Source organism: Xyrauchen texanus, chromosome 11 (genome assembly GCF_025860055.1).
Source record: "Xyrauchen texanus isolate HMW12.3.18 chromosome 11, RBS_HiC_50CHRs, whole genome shotgun sequence".
Classification (NCBI taxonomy): Eukaryota; Metazoa; Chordata; class Actinopteri; order Cypriniformes; family Catostomidae; genus Xyrauchen; species Xyrauchen texanus.
Window position 1 is genome coordinate 23,471,947 of NC_068286.1, and position 21,060 is coordinate 23,493,006.

General features: G+C 41.4%; 1 protein-coding gene across 3 annotated transcripts in view; it reads right to left on the bottom strand.

Annotated features, from left to right (window-relative positions):
- Positions 1-21,060, bottom strand: part of LOC127651849 (dehydrogenase/reductase SDR family member on chromosome X-like) — a 131,209-nt gene that overhangs the window by 104,773 nt on the left and 5,376 nt on the right. For all 3 annotated transcript variants that reach the window (XM_052137883.1, XM_052137885.1, XM_052137884.1), the window contains exon 2: positions 620-832. In XM_052137883.1, coding sequence (XP_051993843.1) covers positions 620-722 — 103 coding nt within the window. In that variant the 5' untranslated portion in view covers positions 723-832. The remainder of the gene's footprint in view (positions 1-619; positions 833-21,060) is intronic.

Here is a 21,060-nt window from a genome sequence, read left to right on the forward strand (position 1 = left end):
CACAGAGTCCACATATATTAAATCCAACACAAAGGTGTCTTCCGAGTTGTTTTTCACATTTTAAGCATGAAACTAGATTTAATCTAGAATCAAGCAAAAAATACAAAACAATCTTGTTTCAGTCATTCCAATGTACGTAAAGTGTCCAGTCAAAAGTTACATTTACAGTATTATTGATGTAAGGTTTTGTTTCCCACCAATTCAATGTAAAATGGTAAAATGCAAACAAGCTTTAATGCCTTTCTTTTTTTTAACTAATCCCGTCAGAGTTCAGTAACTTTAAAATATGTCTGATACAAGAGTCCATTGTGTGGATGGATAAAGGCACTAATTCACGAGCTTTGCGCTGCTGTAAGTAAAAACATGTGACTTTCTGATAACGGTGAAAAGGCAACTCAAAATATGGGACACTCTGAATGAAAAGACAATATGTTTTTAGGTTAGACTTAGCAGAGCCTGCGATAGTTGCAACAGCAGCCTAAAACTGTGAAAGGTCTGAAAACTATAGAAAAGTTGTCAATTGGTACAGTTTCTTGGTTCATTTTTGACAGCTGTAGGAAACAGAAACACACACCAATAAAACCTCACGTCAGAGAACTACAAATTCAAAAATCCTAACCTGGCAGGATGAAGGACTTGTTGAAAAGCTGATAAAGGAGAACTTTCACGCCATCTAAGTAGAGTCTGATGAAGCCAAGAATACACAGCAGAAACCGCCACATTTCTGAAGATGACGTCGCGTGCCTCAGTATTTACGCTCCGTGCTGAAATACATCAGGACCAGTTCAGAGGTTCTTACGATAGTTCCGCTCTCTACGTCATGCGTGAGTCACTTCAGATTTACGAAAGAAAGAAAGAAAGAAAGAAAGAAAGAAAGAAAGAAAGAAAGAAAATTAGGCAAAACTGTTATCAAGTCAAAATCTCATGTTTGCCCTGTTTATAAGAGACCAAAACTCCAGATCCCTCCAGTGTGCTGCGCTGTGTGTTGCAGCAAACGTTTTGTTTCCATTTATTAATCTTCAAATTGATAGTGTTTACTTACTAGAGCCAACATGTTATTATTATTTAAATAAAGTTACATCTTTCAAGTGACACTGGGTCTATCACGGATAATCACTTGTTTATATATTACATTTATGCATTTGCCAGACGCTTTTATCCAAAGCGACTTACAGTGCACTTATTACAGGGACAATCCCCCTGGAGCAACCTGGAGTTAAGTGCCTTGTTCAAGGACAAAATAGTGGCTGTGGGGATCGAACCAGTGACCTTCTGATTAACAATTATGTGCTTTAGCCCACTATGCCACCACCAATATTACGTCTATAAGCCCCAAATTTTACATTAGTTGTTTACATTGTTTTCCTGTGTTGGTTTGGACATATTTTAACTATTCTATTATTGTTTTTATTCTGCCTTTACACAGAAGCCGCATCTGCAGCTGCTGCATAAATGTATGGGGAATGTTATATTTTTCTTATATAGCCTAACCTTGCCCACTGTATTGATACTTTTGCCTACCATCAGAACTTTTGCTGACCGTGGTCTATTTTTAAAGCATCTCAAAAGCACAACCCGTCATTCTTTGATTTTAACCTGTGATTGTGTTTTCAAATTGGCCCACTTTAGCACAAAATCCTGGCAACACTGCAGTCACGTGCTGCTGCTGAACTGGTAGGGTTGCACCAGCTGTGTGTAAGTTCTCACGTAAGTTTAGACATAAAGTTCACACTAAGGCCTTAGTAACTACTAGTTGATTTGTAACTAATTTGACTAAGATTTAACCAGTTCGTAAGCTCTCCTTAAAGTAATGCGTAGTCGCATAATATGACAATTACCTGTATTGATCCAATAAACAGCCTTCAAATTTGTACACAGAAGTGCTAAACAGCCGTGAACTTCAGTTTAATTTTGTTCAAACTTTGTTTTCTCGTAACTGTCTGCTGTAATAAATTATATCCCCATTGAAATTTGATACATAATAAAACAAAATTTAATTAATTATATATATTTTCTTATATAAATAACAATATTCAATAACTTAATCTAAAATGAATAAGGGACAATAAATAAATAAATAAATACTAATACAACAGGCTGGAAAAAAATATACATTTATTCATTTTAATATCTATTTCGTATATTTTGAAAAATGACACCGGACGGAGTACACAGGAAAGTGCACCATTAGATCGGTTTCATGCTGAAGAGGTACATTTGTTTACAAAATGTTTTCTCCCGTAAATATAAACGAGTGTAAATGCCAACACCATCATATGTCAAAAGGACTGAAGCCTGTCAACCAAAACATGAGTTCATTGATGTCTTTAAATGAGTCTGCTTTTTTATTCCAACCGTTATTCCTAGTCGGAGGCATCCATAGTTTATACATAACACCCTACATAAATTAAATGGCGCAACGCTCAAATATTTAGTAGTGCGTAAATTGTTACTTAATGCCTATTTACGGCAAAACTAGGCTAAGTTGTAATGTATGTATAGCTGGTACAACCAGCCCCTGGGGAAGAGAAAGCAAGAGGATGCGTTTGCAGCTTGCATCTGTTCAGAAAAACTGTTCAGAAAAGTTTCTCACTTGATTGACAAGAAAATAATTTTGTGGTCATTATGTGCGAAGCAGTCTAAAAGTATTGTAACAAAATGTTATAAAGTAACTGTATTCTGAATACAGGTGCTTGAAAACGTAACAGTGTCTGAAAACATTTACTTCATTTTTGTATTCTGAATACGCACCACCGTTACATGTATTCCGTTACAACCCAACCCTGATCACATGTCAGTTAAAGTCCTGTAACATAATCCAGTTATCAAATACAATTAAACTGGAAATGCACACAGGATGTTGTGAAATTCATAACACCCAGACTGTATAAAGGTATGTGATAATTGTAAAACTGTAAAATAAATAATAAAAGTAATAAATATAAACTGTAATAAATAAAAACATCTCCTTGTATATTATAAATATTATATATAAGAATTGTGAAAAAAGGCTAGCTCTAGGGACGTGGAACGTCACCTCGCTGGGGGGAAGGAGCTGTAACTGGTGAGGGAGGTGGAGCGCTACCAGTTGGATCTGGTGGGGCTTACTTCGACGCACAATTTTGGCTCTGGATCCGTACTCCTGGATAAGGGATGGACTCTATTCTCCTCTGGAGTTTCCCAGGGTGTGAGGCGATGAGCGGGTGTGGGGATACTCACGAGTCCCCAGCTGAGCGCCGCTACTTTGGAGTTTACACCGGTGGACGAGAGGGTCGCCTCTCTACGCCTACGGCTTGTGGGGGGGGCTCTGACTGTTGTCTGTGCATATGCACCGAACAGCAGTTCAGAGTATTCTGCCTTCTTGGAGACCCTGAATGGAGTCCTGAATAGGGCCCCTGTAGGGGACACCATAGTGATGCTGGGTGACTTCAACACGCATGTGGGAAATGACAGGGGCACCTGGAAAGGCGCGATTGGAAGGTACGGCCTCCCTGAACCCGAGTGGATGTTTGTAATTAGACTTCTGTGCTAGTCAAGGATTATCTATAACAAACACCATGTTCAAACATAAGGATTCTCATAAGTGTACGTGGTACCAGAGCACCCTAGGCCGAAGGTCTATGATCGATTTTGTAATCGTGTCGTCGGATCTGAGGCCATATGTTTTGGACACTCGGGTGAAGAGAGGGGCGGAGCTGTCAACCGATCACCATCTGGTGGGGAGTTGGGTCAGGGGTGGGGAAAAATTCTGGACAGACCTGGGAAGCCCAAGTGAGTAGTGCGGGTGAGGAGGAGGCCCCTGTCCGTGAGATCTTCAACTCACACCTCCAGCAGAGCTTTTCAGGCATCCCTGCGAAGGATGGGGACATTGAACCGCAGTGGGCAATGTTCAAAGCTTCCATTGCCGAAGCCGCGGTAGAGAGCTGCGGCCTCAAGGTTTTAGGTGCCGCAAGGGGTGGTAACTCTCGAACACCATGGTGGACACTGGTGGTCAGAGAAGCCGTTCGACTGAAGAAAGATGCCTTCTGGGATTTGTCGTCTCCACAGTGGCAAAGCCCCAGGGATTGATGAGATCCGACCAGAAATGCTGAAAAGCTTTGGATATGGAGGGGGTGTCATGGCATGCCTCTTCAACATTGCGTGGAAGTCTGGGACAGTGCCTAAGGAGTGGCAAACGGGGTGGTGGTTCCCCTTTGAGTCTTTTCTCAGCACTCAAGCCTCGGGACGCTCTTCTGCCCCCCGACGCGTTATTACCTGCTCCCCCCGCCGCAAAGCCCCACCCGGTACGTCAAACGTGATCGTCCCATTAGTGCCCCTCGCACGGAGTTTGGATGCGTGGCTCTCACTTCCCAATCCATCGCACTGGTTGGCCAGGACCATCCGACTCGGCTACGCGATTAAGTTCGCCCGGCTCCCAGCTCATTTCAGCAGTATTCGCTCCACTCTGGTGCGCGGACAACAAGCCAGTGCCTTAAGAGCAGAAATTTCCACCTTGCTCCTCAAGGACACGATAGAGCCCGTCCCTCCAGCCGAGATGAAGAAGGGTTTCTACAGCCTTTACTTCATCGTACCCAAGCGGCGGGTTGCGACCAATCTTGGACTTGCGAGTTCTCAACCAGGCCCTGCACAAACTCCCATTCAAAATGCTCATGCAGAAACAGATTCTCACCTGCGTTCGACAGCTAGATTGGTTTGCGGCGGTAGACCTGAAGGACGCGTACTTCCACGTCTCCATTTTGCCATGACACCGACCCTTCTTACGGTTCGCGTTCGACGCCCAGGCGTATCAGTACAAAGTCTTCCCCTTTGGCCTGTCCCTATCCCCTCACGCCTTCACGAAGGTCGCAGAGGCTGCTCTTGTCCCCCTAAGGGAAGTGGGCGTCCGCATACTCAATTACTTCGACAACTGGCTCATCCTGGCCCACTCTCAAGAGTTACTATGCGCTCACAGGGACCAGGTGCTCAGGCACCTCAGCCGTCTAGGGCTTCAGGTCAACTGGAAAAAGAGCAAGCTCGACCCGGTTCAAAGCATCTCTTTTCTCGGCATGGAGTTAGACTCAGTGTTAATGACAGCACGGCTCACCAACGAGCGTGCGCAGTCAGTGCTCAAGTGCCTAGCTCGCTTCAAGCCTGGCACAGCAGTTCCTCTAAAACAATTCCAGAGGCTCCTAGGGCATATGGCATCCTCAACCATGCCGCCCGGGTTGATGCATAAGAGACCGCTACAGCGCTGGCTACAGACTCGAGTCCCGAGATGGGCATGGTGCCATCTGCTGTCGTAGACACGATCAACCAAGCCAGAGCTCCCTCAACCAGGCAACTTTACGCCCTAAATGCAGTAGATGGCAAGTCCCTTGGTAAGCACGACTTGATTATCAGGTTCCTGAAAGGCACCCGGAGACCCCCCATTTGAGCGGCTTGATTCAGTCGACCTCAAGGCCCTCTCCCTAAAGACGGCCATCCTGATCACGTTAGCCTCAATCAAGAGAGTTGGAGACTTGCAAGCATTCTCTGTCAGCGACACATGCCTGGAGTTCTTTCTCACGTTATCCTTAGACCCCGACCGGGCTATGTGCCAAAGGTTCCTACGACCCCTTTCAGGAACCAGGTTGTGAACCTGGAAGCGCTGCCTTGGGAGGAGGCAAACCCAGCCCTTTCGTTGCTGTGTCCGGTGCGTGCTTTGCGTACCTATGTGAACTGCACGCAGAGCTCTAGACGTTCTGAGCAGCTCTTTGTCTGCTTTGGTGGATGGCGGAAAGGGAACACCGTCTCCAAACAGAGGCTAGCTCACTGGGTCGTTGATGCTAATTTCCTTAGCCTATCACACCCAGGGCTGCCCTCCCCCTGCAGGTCCAAACACACTCTACTAGAAGTCTGGAGTCCTCGTGGGCACTGAGCCACGGTACCTCCCTAGCAGACATCTGCAGAGCAGCGGGCTGGGCAACACCCAATACCTTTGCCAGATTTTACAAATCTGAGGGTTGAGTCGGTCTCGTCCCGTGTTTTGTCAGGTCCGAGCCGGTAGAACTCTGTAAAGTGGCACAAACGACTGGGTGTTCTACTTGCACCTTGCGCCCTTCACTAAAGTAATCCAGTGCGCCTTCTGTCCCAGGTCAGCCACTGAGCATCGCTTCCTGGATGTTTTTCCTCCCTAGCCTTATGGCCTGCGAATTCAGCGGAGCAACTTGCGGCTAGACCCACTCAGGCAGCCCCGCAGCCCTGCTGCCTCGGCCCCGTGCTTGTAAAGTTCCCCCCTTTATTAGGCTGGACCTACCACCGCGCCGTATCGCACGTCCGGCTTCACAACCCTCGTGGTGTATTTTCCACACATCTCCTCCCCCTGGACTGGGCAGGGTGTGGCCTCCGCAGGGTCTTCCCCTCCTGAAAGAATAGGACATTCGCGGACTGGACAGTTACCTTACCTCCGGTCTCGCCTCTGACGAGTTCTGAAGATGCCTACTTAGGCCTCTTCCTCAGTCTTTAAGCCGCCCCCTGCTGGGTGCACAGAGCAGGACAAGTGCTTTGAGTCTTCTGAGGCTCCTGTCGCCCCTGACAGGCTCTCCTGCTCCCTCCAGGGAAAGACCACCTTCCCCGACTTATGTTGGGCCCCAGCCACTTTACGTCCTATGTGAGAGACATAGTGAGAGAGAAGGCCGCGGCTGCTGGGCTTGCTCCCATGCTAGCATGTAACACCTTTTTCCCCCTCAGGGGTGTGGGAAAACCTAAGGTGGTATGCAAAACTCTTTGAGGGGGCGTTGGGGAGGGCTACACTCGGTACAGGTGCAATAGCCTGCTTTGCACCTGTTTCGACAGTCACGAAACATGGTCAGTGCGTGGCGTTTTTATATGAACCCCTTGTGTCACTTCCTTCGACACAACTTCGAGAGAGTGACAGAAGGGGAACGTCTTGGTTACTGTTGTAACCTCCGTTCCTGAGACAGGGAACGAGACGTTGTGTCCCTCCTGCCACGGCACTAGACCTAGCACTGTTAATGGCCGTGCTTCATCCTTTCGGCTCCTCAGTGCAAAATCCTGACTGGCATTCGCTGCCCCGCTTTTTTTAAACATACTTTTTTTATTATTTTATTTTTTTTCAGTATTTTTGTTTTTCATCTCTCCTTTTTCACTCTACTTTCTCAACACATTTAGTTTTTTATTTTTCTGTTAGGAGCAAACAGACATTTTTCTAGCCTATAAGGGGGAATGTGTACAATGAAAACCCCTCAAATGCAAACCTGGGGCTCAGCTTTAGTACACTGACAGCAGGTTGGCAAGATTTCTTGATATTTGACTAGCACTGTGTAAACAGACATTTCTAGAGGAAACACTCCCAGGCCTTCCAAAAAAGGATTTTTGAGAAGGACAGACTGTGGATTGTAGAAAAACAAAGCACCAGGGAATTCTTTCTCTAAAGAGTGATTTTGTTTAAAAAAAATTAACCATCCATAGAGTTTTCACCTATCATAACAAGCCATTATCTCTCACTGAATTTGCATAAATGTTTTTTGCAATTAAAATTGATATTAATTCATAAGTTAACACGAAGAAACAAACAACATGTGTATATAAACTCACCTAAAGGATTATTAGGAACACCTGTTCAATTTCTCATTAATGCAATTATCTAATCAACCAATCACATGGCAGTTGCTTCAATGCATTTAGGGGTGTGGTCCTGGTCAAGACAATCTCCTGAACTCCAAAATGAATGTCAGAATGGGAAAGAAAGGTGATTTAAGCAATTTTGAGCATGGCATGGTTGTTGGTGCCAGACGGGCCGGTCTGAGTATTTCACAATCTGCTCAGTTACTGGGATTTTCACACACAACCATTTCTAGGGTTTACAAAGAATGGTGTGAAAAGGGAAAAACATCCAGTATGCGGCAGTCCTGTGGGCGAAAATGCCTTGTTGATGCTAGAGGTCAGAGGAGAATGGGCCGACTGATTCAAGCTGATAGAAGAGCAACTTTGCCTGAAATAACCACTCGTTACAACCGAGGTATACAGCAAAGCATTTGTGAAGCCACAACACGCACAACCTTGAGGCCGATGGGCTACAACAGCAGAAGACCCCACCGGGTACCACTCATCTCCACTACAAATTGGAAAAAGAGGCTACAATTTGCAAGAGCTCACCAAAATTGGACAGTTGAAGACTGGAAAAATGTTGCCTGGTCTGATGAGTCTCGATTTCTGTTGAGACATTCAGATGGTAGAGTCAGAATTTGGCGTAAACAGAATGAAAACATGGATCCATCATGCCGTGTTACCACTGTGCAGGCTGGTGGTGGCGGTGTAATGGTGTGGGGGATGTTTTCTTGGCACACTTTAGGCCCCTTAGTGCCAATTGGGCATCGTTTAAATGCCACGGCCTACCTGAGCATTGTTTCTGACCATGTCCATCCCTTTATGGCCACCATGTACCCATCCTCTGATGGCTACTTCCAGCAGGATAATGCACCATGTCACAAAGCTCGAATCATTTCAAATTGGTTTCTTGAACATGACAATGAGTTCACTGTACTAAAATGGCCCCCACAGTCACCAGATCTTAACCCAATAGAGCATCTTTGGGATGTGGTGGAACGGGAGCTTCGTGCCCTGGATGTGCATCCCACAAATCTCCATCAACTGCAAGATGCTATCCTAGCCAACATTTCTAAAGAATGCTTTCAGCACCTTGTTTAAACAATGCCACGTAGAATTAAGGCATTTCTGAAGGCAAAAGGGGGTCAAACACGGTATTAGTATGGTGTTCCTAATAATCCTTTAGGTGAGTGTATATATAATTATTCATTCACTTTTAACATTAAACCCCCACTATAACCCCTCCCTCTACCAATCCCCCCCCACCCACCCTGACTACCCCACAAACTCCCCTGTGGTCAATAGAATATAGAGACACACACACATAAAAAAAACACGAAAATAAAACAAAACTGAAAATACAATAATCAAGTATAATTAAAAACAAAACTCTAAATTACTCTCTCCACTGCCCCTCCTCGAGTGTCCCCAAAAAACACCAAATAACTACCTCACTTCCCATTGAAAAAATTCCTAACTCTCATCCTTCTGCTCGACCCATCCTCAAAAGGCAGCCACCCTCCCCATATCTGCAAACCACTCTGGGGATGAGGGTGCTCCATCAGACTTCCATCCCCTTTAAATAACCTGCCTACCAATCATCACACTGGTCAAAACCCAATTATTTATGCACCTATCCCCCAAATTCATGACCTCCCCATCTACCAAAATACAGAGTCTGGGGCAGAACAAGATCTGAGTGTTCAACACATCACATACTCTGCACCTTCAACCAAAATTATTGGATCTTACAACACCCCCAAAAACATAGGTGGTGTCTCCATCTTCTGAATGGCATCACCAGCAGGTGGGTGTGTCCGTAAGACCAAGCCTATACAATTTAGAAGGTGTCCAATAAAATCTATGTAAAATCCTAAATTGCATAAGGTGCAACCTTGCATCTCTAAATGCAGACTTGATGTTTTTTAGAATCCTAGACCACACTCCCTCCTCCAATAAACAATTTAGATCTTCCTCCCATAATCTTTTGGGAGAATTTGAAGCTCCGACCCCTAGACTCTGAATTAGCAGAGAGTAATACACTGATGCCTCCTGAGCCCTCCCAAAAGCAGCAATCGCCACTACCAGAGTATCTGCCACACTATGGGGGGGTGTTCCACTCCCAAAAACAGGTCAGAGCAGGTGGCGCAGCTGTAAATACTTATAAAAGATCTGGGAATCTCAAAATGTTGAATAAAATTTTCAAAAGATCTCAATAATCCACACATTTAGGTCACGGAGTGTATTAACCCCCCTCACAATCCAAACTGACCAACATAAAGGGGACTTATTAAAACATAGTTTAGGGTTCAGCCATATGTTCAAAGCTATTTTTGAATAAATATCCGAATTAAACACTCTGGAAACTTTTGTCCATATCAAGAGTAAATGCAAGATAATGGGGTGTAAGTGTTAACTTCTCCGATTAGTTTGATTGAAAGGCTTTGAGGTGGCGAGATAGGGGGAAGAACTTCATTTTCAATACAAAACCAGGGAGGGGACTGAATGCATAATAATAGGGCTGCAACTAACGGTTATTTTGATAATTGATTAATCAGACGGTTATTTTTTCGATTGATAGGATTAAAAGCTAAAAAATAAATACGATTTTTTGTTTATTATAACTAAATAAAACCCTTAATCAAGGTAATAATGTGTAAAAGTGTACTTTAAAAGTGCAAAAGCCACATATTGAGATTTAATAATATAATCTTTAATTTTGACATTTTAAACCTTAAATAAAACACAAAAGTTTGTCCAGTTTTTAAACAGTAAAACTTAAATAAAAATAATTTTAAAAAAATATTGAGTTGTACTTATATAAACTTCACATTATGAAAATAGAACACAAACATGTTTTTAATAAGATTAAGTAATTAAGTAATTTTGTAATCAAGCATAAGAATTTGTTGAATTATCAAAATGATAAATAATAAACAAACAAACAACAAATGTTACTGTTTGATACAGAGGTAGAATGCAAAAGAAGAGGAAAACTGTCACTGTTCAGTGTTGTTCATATGGACATGTTTCTTATTCACTCTCCCAAAACTTTGATTTGGAATGCAAAAATGTCAGCATGTCCACATGCTTCGGGCTGAGGCTGGCTCTCTTTTTGCAAGCTTTGTTACCTGCAGCAGAGAACAGATGCTCAGATGGTGTTGAGGTGTTTGGGATACACAAGTAGGATTTAGCTAATTTTGCCAAGGTGGGACATTTATCTTTATTATCTCTCCACCAATCAAAAGGATTTGATTCCTTGGCTAGGTGCCTCTCAACAAAGACAAGACTTAATTTCTTATTTGAGTGTTGAGGCCCTCCTTAGCTTTCTCTTATCTGCTCTCTTCCTCACTGCTGCCTCCAGACTCAAGGAGTGAGTCAAGCAAAAAAGTTTCAGCCACTGTTCTTTTGGCTGAGGTGGTCATTTGCTGCTGCACCATCTCCCTTCTTGCTGCAAGTGCTTCAGTTTGCACTTTAGCTTGCACTGTTATAATTTGATAACTGGAAAATTGATAACTAATTGGAAAATTGCGATGTTTATTTTTTTTATTTAGATAGACGTCATAACAAAATTTTAGACTTCTCAGCATTGGTAACGTGTCCCATATTAACATAGCTACTCTGTCTCAAATTTGGTTTGTTGGGATCTGGTCACCCCTAGTGTGTGTGTGTCTGTGTGTGTGTATAGAGCGCAGCTCCAAAACAGAGTAGAGAGGCTGCAGCAGCGTTATTATAATTTACACGTTATTTAGCGTTATTTAAAGGTTAAGCTAGCTAGCTGCAGTTTTATTTACACTATCTCCTCACTTTTGTCACATTCAGCTTCGCCTGTCATAACTAGTGCTTCATGCTTGGCAAGAAATTTGGCCATCGCCTCTCTGCTTTTTTCATTCACTTTTGCTCTGTTTGCTCACTTTTCTTTTTTGTACCCCTGAGAGGTACAAAAGAGTTCAGATAGAGTTGCAGTTACAGGCCACCTCTGTTCAATCAGTCTGTTAATCATACAGAATGTACTGTTCCATCTTGTACTTACATCCTGAACAAGCTTGTGCTTATGTGTGCCCATTTGTTTCTGTTTGTCTTTCAGCTTGCTGCAGGCTTGCTCACTTTTTTTTAAATGGTCCACAAGACATATTGCAGCTCCAACAGCTCTTTCAATGCCTGTGTTCTTTAATGCAGCATCAATCACCAACTGCAAGGTGTGGCCTGTGCAGCGTATATTGGTCCACCCATGTTCTCCTCCAGTAATTTGCAGCAGCCACAATGGTCACACCATTGTCATGTACGATGGCACTAATTTTCTCAGAAGGGATTTCAAACTTGACTGCTACTTCTTCCAACCACTCTGCAATGTTGGTTGAGGCATGTCTGTCTTCGAGTGGCATGGTGGGAAGGCAGACAGATGTCATCTTCCAGTCATTCCCAATGTAATGGCATGTAATGCCAAGGTAAGCTTCAGTGGCAACACTTGTACATATATCTGTAGTTAAAGCCATTCTGCTGTTGGTGGTGTTTATAGCACTCTTTATTTTTGTCAGTTACCAACATATTCAGGATGGCATCTGTTACAATGGCCGTTTGTTGAGGAGTTAATTGGGGATTTCTCTTCTAAACAAATTCACTCATAGTGAGCTATTTCTTTCTGAAATAAAAAAAAAACTCCATTTGAGTATGCAAAGAGAAGCAATTTATGTGTAAATCAATATTTGCATCGTTTTTAATGATAATTAAAGTAGATAAGTTGCAAGTTGACAACCAAGAACTAATATAAAAAAATCAAACTGAAATATAATTAATACAACATATTATGTTTTAACAATTTTTGTAAATTGGTTTTACACAGACATGTTCAGATGTGAAGATATAAACCAAAAATATCTAAAATATATAATTCATTTAATTTTGAATAATAATTAAAGTATATATACACATATATAAAAATGTAATATCGAAAGACTGAAAACAAGCGTGTCAACGTAGTAGAGCCGCAGTAGATAGTGTTTGAAAAATAGATAAAACTTAATAGACAAATGCTATAAAAAGAGAAAGGAACGGAGAAATGCAGCAAGCTAACAGGCTTGATTAAAAGGACAGGAAAAATTATGCATTAGTGCACAAGTGCATAAGCATTTGCTGAAAACCACTGACTACAGTGACTAAAAAAATAAAAAATATTTTACTGCTGCTGTTATTAACTGCATTTATATTTAGTGCTTCACTTTGTTCACACTATTTTAATTTAACCTATTTCCGTGGTAGCACTATTTTAATCAATTACTATGTTGCGAACCAACTGATTGCGCAACCTGATGCTAGAGACAAAATAGATCTAGTGTGACTGTCCCGAAGTTAGTAAACAAAGCTGTTTACACAATAGCATTGAATTAAACTAGACTAAACTATTTTCACATAATGAGGACATACACAGTTTTTGCTTACCATGCTGATGTTTAACCTTCATCTGTGACACCAACGTGTTTTAATTTCATGTGTTTGTGCATCACTGTGGTACTTCCATGCCACAAAAGCTCAGCTTTGCCTTAGATGTCTTGGGGCGCACACATATTCTGCTGCAGGTTGATCTGTATTCTCTGCCATTTCGCGTGTGACTGTGTTGTCATGAAAGTGATGTCATCAGTAAACAATCCTCGTGACATGAGCAGACCAACTGATTGATAATGACATTCGTTGACAACTATTTTTATAATCGATTATTATCGATTATACACAGCTGAAAGGCTGTTACTGGCAGTATGGTGTCAGAGCCTCGGATTTAGACCAATTTACTTTGTATTCTGAGAACTTGGAAAAGGAATTAATAATTCTGTTGAGGCAAGGCATAGATCTAGTAGGTTCAGAGACAAATAATAAAATATCATCTGCATAAAGCAGAGGCTTATGCACCACACCTCCCGCCATCACCCCTGGAACATCATCCTCCTTTCTTATCGAGGCAGCTAATGGTTCCAGGGCAATACAGAACAATAATGTGGAATCGAGGGCAAACCTGCTGAGTGCCCCTGTCCAGAGTAAAATAATCTGAAATTAATCAATTTGTTTGTACTGCTACTACAGGGTGTCTATAAAGTCACTTAATCCAACCAATTAATGTACCCCCGAACCCATACATTTCCAAAATCTTAAAAAGATAATCCCATTCTACCTTTTCGGCATCAAGTGAGATGGCAGCGATCGGAAACTGATCAATCGCTACTGACCACATAATATTAATGAAATGCCTAATGTTATCAGAAGAGCTATGGCCCCGAATAAACCCCACCTGATCTATATGTTTAAGAGATACCATAACTTTACTTAATCGGTTAGCCAAAATCTAGCTGGATCAGAGAAATTGGACGGTAAATTTACACTCTCCTTTTTGAGAATCAGACTGATTCTGGCTAGTGTCATGGTTGGGGGAAGCTTTCCATTCTTTAATGATTCCGTATAAACTTCTAACAAAAGTGGAGCCAGTTCAGTAGCATAAGATCCAAAAAATTCAGCACAATACCATCTGGCCCCCAGAGCCTTGCCTGTAGGAAAGGTCTTAATTACCTCCTCAAGCTCCTCCAAGGTCCAAATCAATTTAGGGAGTTCTAATGGTTGCACAAATTATCTAATATCCTCATCAGTAGACGAAGACGTGGAACTATAGAGTTCATGATAGCCATTGATATTAATAATGCCTTTAAAGAGTTCTGAGGTAAAAATTTCACCACCAGCAGATTTCACTGAGAAAACTGTAGAAAACGATTCTCTCTGCTTTATATATCTATCCAAAAGATTCCCTGCATTGTCCCCAACTCAAAGTATGACTGTCTTGCCCTGAATAACCAAAACTCCACTTTCCGTGACAAAATAGTATTATATCTACATTTCAATCGGGTCAATTCTTTGAGGCCATTAGATGACATTCGGCAGTTCAGCTCTGCCTCTGCACTTTTAATATTCTCTTCCAACTCCAAGTTCTTGTGCTTTGGATTGTTTGGTAAATGAGGCATACTATATGATCCAACCCCTAAGAACCACCTTAAGTGCCTTCCAAGCCATGCCCTCAGGGTGTGATCTGAGACCAAGATGTTTCCAATTGAACAATCCACAACAGATGAAATGAGGGACTTAGATATTAAATATATATATATATATATATATATATATATATATATATATATATATATATATATATATATTCTAGAATAAATCTTATGGGCTGATGAAAAAAATGTATAGTCCCTACCAGATGGGTTCAAAAGTCTGACGCTTCACAAGATTTTTACACATTTTCTGAAGTGTCAATGTTGCTCTAGGGGGTTTAAACACATTTGCTTCACTATAATCAAGGACTGAGTCCATCAAAAGATTAAAGTCTCCTCCCAATATTATATCATGTGTGGTGTCAGCGGCTTGCAACATCCATTCAAGATCAATAAAATAACCCTGATCATCAATGTTGGGTGCCCCAGAATTTCTGCTAAAACTATAATGATTCTCTTAAATTTATATTTAACCTGTTTGAGGCATTTGAATTGTAGATGTTTACTTATCAATGTAATGACTAAAGAAAATATGTCCACCCCATATCTTCCCAAAAGATGTGTTACTTGAAGAAACATTATATCACATTTCTTACGCATAAGAAAATAATAACCTACCTTCCTTTTTATGGGGTGCCCCAACCCATTCACATTCCAAGTGGAGAAAGATATCCTACTCATATTAATATTTGACATTTTTATATAATAGATTAAATAAATTGTGTGTCAAAAACAAGATTATACACACCGCATGCCAACATTAGCGCAACAATTAAACTCCGAACTCCCCGACCCCCCAACCAAACAACGTGCGCATTAACCCCGCACACGACAGCGCGCGGCAGTCCCTCTAAACTCAAAAGGTCCGTGTGTGACTACGAGAGCCCCCGTGACTTCTTTGCCATCGGATTGCTCAAGTCCGGTGCTTCTGCACAAATTTTGTAAGGCAAAACTACATAAAAGAAAATACTTTGTGTTCATTCTGCCTATTTGCTGGGGTTTGTTTTACAAAGAACGTGTACAATCATTCACAGAACTGTCTCAAAGGTGTGTTCCTCCACAAATCAAATTCCAGCTGATATAAAGCAAGTGTACAGTTAGCCGGCTGTTTATGAGTGCAGCAGATTATGAAATCATTCCAATGTCCTGCAAAAATACTCCACAAAATAGACTCCAGCTAACAGGAGGCATAAGCACAAGGAACGAATAGATTAATCCACAACTCGAAAGCCACTAGGCGGAACCATCACAAAAAAACAAAACATGCATCCCGATTCCTCGGATAGTCAAGAGTCAAATTCACTGGGAGACTGCATAAAAAAAAAAATATACCATGACATACTCAGTCCGTCAACTTTATAAACGACATCCTTTGTGTGGGTATGTAGATATTTTGCAGCCATCCCCAGCATACACTCTCAATCTGGCCAGGAACCCCAGTGCAAAAACAATCCTCCATCAATGCAAAAGTTTCTTGAAGGAAAAGTGTTATTTCACAAAACAAATTCCAACCACTAGGCGGAACCAACAGAAACAGAAACAAAAATAGTGCTCAGCTTCTTCAGACTTTTCTCTCTTGTCGAATTCACAAAGTCCGGGAACAAGAAAATATTGTGATTCTTCCAAGAAAGCTTTCCTTTGCTCCTCGCCTAACACAACATGAAATCTTTATCAGATGATCTCAAATTTGGCCAGGATTGATCAGGGTTTCCTTCAGCAGATCTGTGAGCCAGGACTCTGAGATCACTCAATTTCCAGCTTATGGCCTGTTATGTCGAGCAGACTTGGAAAGACCTCGTCTAGGAATTTCACCTTATCTCTGCCTTCTTCATGCTCAGAAAGTCCAACAATCCGTGCGTTGTTTCTTCGGCTCTGCCGCAGAGTGAGCACGAGACACAGTGGGTGTGGCATCAAGCCTCGGAGAGGCATTTATTGGAAATAATAAAAAAGCGTGTAATGTCCAAAAGGCGGTAATAAAATGTCCAAGGGAGAATAGCATTCATAATAAAAGGGGACTCTGGCATTCTCGCGGTGAAACAGGGCTCCGTGAAAGGGCAGGGTATTGTCCATAGGATGGCCCAGGCACAGGCTGTGTAAGTCAGCAGCCCACGCTCCAAGTCCCCGGTCTGCAGGCCCATTAGAGATTTCATCTTAAGCACATAAGTGTCTTTTAATATCTCCAGATCCCCAGGATTTTGACTTATTTGCCATGTTTGTTTCAAAGAACAAATATGTAACTGGGTGTATCGAATCTCACCGGATTAGAACATGAAAATAATAAAAAAAAACTAGCAAAATGCGCAGAGCTCATGGTTTACACATCTGCTCCTCGCATGGTGTCATGTGAACCACACACACACATTCACACACTGAATTTGCATAATTAATGAGAATCCAACAAACATGGGAAAGAGTTGAATATGGGTCAAATGGACAACAGTGATCACACAGAAAAAATATTGGTAGGATGTTGAACTTTGTGTCTGCTAAAAATCAGCCTATGCCTTCCAAATTTGAGAAAATGGAAATACAGTCATATGCATGTGCAACTTTGCGCAACGCACTGTGAGCAATCACTATATGAATTATTAACAGTAATACCTTAGTATCTTAGTATACTAATAACCTAAAAGGAATAGTTCTCATAATGTAATCACCCTCATGCCATGATGTCATCCCAGATGTGTATAATTCTCTTTCTTCTATTGGACACAATCAAAGATTGTTAGAAGAATATCTCAGCTCTGTAGTTCCTCACAATACAAGTGAATGGGTACCAGAATTTTGAAGCTCCAAAAGCACATGAAGGCAGCATAAAAGTTATCCATTTGACTCCATTGGTTAAATCGATATCTTCAGAAGCAATATGATAAGTGTGGGTTTGAAACAGATCAATATTTAATCCCTTTTTTACTATCAGTCTTCACTTTGACATTCTACTTCTTGTGCTTTTGGCGATTCACATTATTCGTGAATATCGCCACCTACTGGGCAGGGGGAAGAATTTATAGTAAAAAATAACTAAAATATTTATCTGTTTCTCATCCAGACCTATAATATCGTTTCTGAAGATATGAATTTAACCACTGGTGTCTTATGAATTACTTTTATGTTGCCTTAGTGTGCTTTTGGAGTTTCAAAATTTGTGAGGACCTAAAGATTAAAATTTATTCTAAAAACCTTTGTGTTCAGCAGAAGAAAGTCAAACACATCTGGCACAACACCCAAAACCTAAATATAACCTAAAGAATAACAGTACTGACACCAGTTCCTGATTCCACCGCACTACAGTGGAAAAAGAAAGCATAAACGTGCCAACTGGCCCAGATCGGCAAAGTTTTGTGATGAGAACTGTTCGGCCCAATGATGGATAAGATGCTCAATATTCCTTTCTCTCACATACATTTTTCTATGGATGTGGCATGAAAGGCACAGTGCATCCAGTTTTCAGAAACAATAGAGGATTTTTAGATTTCAAACCATTACCCAAACCCTTGAGTGATGGGGGAGGGAGGAAGCTCCTAGTTTTAAAGTGATGTTGTACTGAATGCATTGTGACAAGGAATCTGTAGATACAACAAACTCTGAGGGGGAAAATACAACATCTGTTTTGCTCTTCGGTATCATCAGTAATTGAAGAGAGAGAGAGATCAAGTTTATGCATGAGTGCATGTTTGTCTGGAGGCTTAGCACTTCTGGAATGAAAGACTGCGAGTAGGGATTCAGGTCAGTCTTAAAAACATACTCAGGGAAGCACCCTCCCTGCCCCTGAAAGGATAAAGCAACATGTGTGCTGAAAGCTATGAAGATAGTGGGTAGGAGACAAGAAAATAGCCCCTCGGGTCCCACTGACATGTAATTATGAGACGTTTTCAGTTTTGACCGGCAGTATTAATTTCACCTGAGGATCCTAAGTGCTTCTGCAGAAAAGCAAGTTGGAATTTTGTCACTCCTCAGCCTGATCTCTGTCAACATGCTTACTTGGGAAATGGGTGTTTTAGATCCAATTTTTTTCCCAATAAAATTTGGATCAAATGTGCCGAATTCAGACAAGAATCAGCAAGCTATAAATGTCCATGATAGGCTTTTGATATCACTTCTCTTGATCTCCGGCTAGTGAGATACTACATTAGCAAAGAGATTGTGAAAGAATGCTTTTATGATCCCAGTAGTGTAGGCAGGGGCAGTTCTAAGGTCACTGAATATAATAATATCAGAATATAATACAATTTAATACACAGTTTAAATGTTCCATCTGTGAGGTGTCATTTATCTAGTCAATTTTAAGTATTACTGAAACTAAAACTAAAAGGTCCTACTAACTTTTGTCTCAGCCTGATATGACCAGAAATTTCAAGCTTTTACATTATATATTTAAAAATAAATAAATGTTGTACCGATTGCCTTTCCATAGGTCAGTGCACATTGTGTAGCCTGCAACTGACAGTTTTAAAGCCTTTTGTAAATTCATCAGGTGTTTAATTTAGTTTAGACGATAACAGGCAGTAAATAGGGTAAAATAGGTGCTTATGAGGAAAAACTGTTGCTTGTTTTGCCAAAGTTTGCTAGATTCATGGTACCATGTCTTAATAAAGAAGTGTGGCAAAAACACAAACGTCCTGCCTGGTTCGTGACTTAAAGTTTACCTCAAAGAACAACTATGTAACAGGGTGTATCGAATCTCACCGGATTAGAACATGAAAATAATAAAAAAACTAATCAAAGTGCGCAGAGCTCATGGTTTACACATCTGCTCCTCGCATGGTGTCATGTGACCCACACACATATACACACTGAATTTGCATAATTAATGAGAATCAAACAAACATGGGAAAGAGTTGAATATGGGTCAAATGGACAACAGTGATCACACAGAAAAAACAGTGGTAGGATGTTGAACTTTGTGTCTGCTAAAATCAGCCTTCCAAATTTGAGAAACTGGAAATACAGTTGTGCAACTTTACACAATACACTGGGAGCAATCATTATATGAATTATTAACAGTAATAGTTACCTTACTATACTAATAACCTAAAAGGAATAGTTCAACCAAAAATGAAAGTTCTCATAATGTAATGTAATGCAACTTCCTCAAGCATTCTTCATGTTCAGGGATATATATATATATATATATATATATATATATATATATATAAATATTTGGTATTACTGAATCTGGAAGGTAGAGCTCAACACAATTTCCCCTTTCTCATCAAGACAAGGCATTTAGACCATTCACATACACAGCTCCAACACGCATCACAAGTGCTTTTCTTGCATGCGCACACATACACAGCAGCAGTTTACAAGAGAGTGCAGAATTGTGGGTACTGAATTGAGTTAGTATGTGATGTTATGGATACTGTTGAAAGACTAGTCTAATTTATTCTGCATTACTTAATATTAAAATATATTTATATTTTTTTTCTCATCTTGTTAAAAAACATTGGTGTTTTGACATCACTATGATGATAAAAACATTCAGGGCTTTACTGAAAACATTTGTGGCTTAAGCCCTGGTTGCAAACCCCTAGCACCGCCCATGTTTCCACCTCTCCACTTAAGAGGAAAGAAAATCATACAGGTTTGGAACCACATGAGTCAATGATGACAGATTTGTTTTTCTTTGTAAACTTTTCATTTAATATCAGTGTTATGCTGGGTGTGGAGGCAGGACAAGACAGACAAGAGGTGCGGATCCAGACGCGGTTTTTATTGAGATAAACACATAAGAACTAAAAAGGTAAACACAAAGGAAAGTCCACGATGGGAAGACAGGAAACTTAAGCACAACGAAACAGATTTAAACACGATGAAACAAAACTCAAACAAAACTAAGAACTCGGGTAGGGAACACAGACCAGGCTTGACAACATTCCAGAAACAAACATTCACAAACAACGACCGACAGAGAGTGAACAAACAGACAGGGTTTAAATACAACATTCAAAAATGCAGGCAGTGGGGGAGGCCGGGAATTGTGGGAAATGTAGTTTAACACACGGACAGTGAGACTCAGGGCGGACAACGGGGAAAACATGACATGGACCGGGATCGGTGACGGGTGAGATGGAAAATACGGAGCGCACAACAAGGAAACGTGAAATAAACGTGATAGTGAAACCGAGAACAAAGGGCAGACAACACAGGAATGTAACATAACCCCCCCCTAAAAGGACCGGATTCCAGACGGTCCTAGAGCAAAAAGAAACCCCACAAAGAAGAACAAAAACAAAAGATCCAAGGAGTGAGGGGGTAGACCCGGGGGAACACAGACAGATGAAATGGAACACAAGGGAGACAGAGACCATCCAAGGAGGCACAAGGGACAAATAGGCAGTCCATGGGGGCACAAGGAGCAATTAGACAGTCTACGGGGATACAAGGGGCAATTAGGCAGTCCGTGGGGGCACAAAGGGACAGGTTTAGGAGGCCAGGG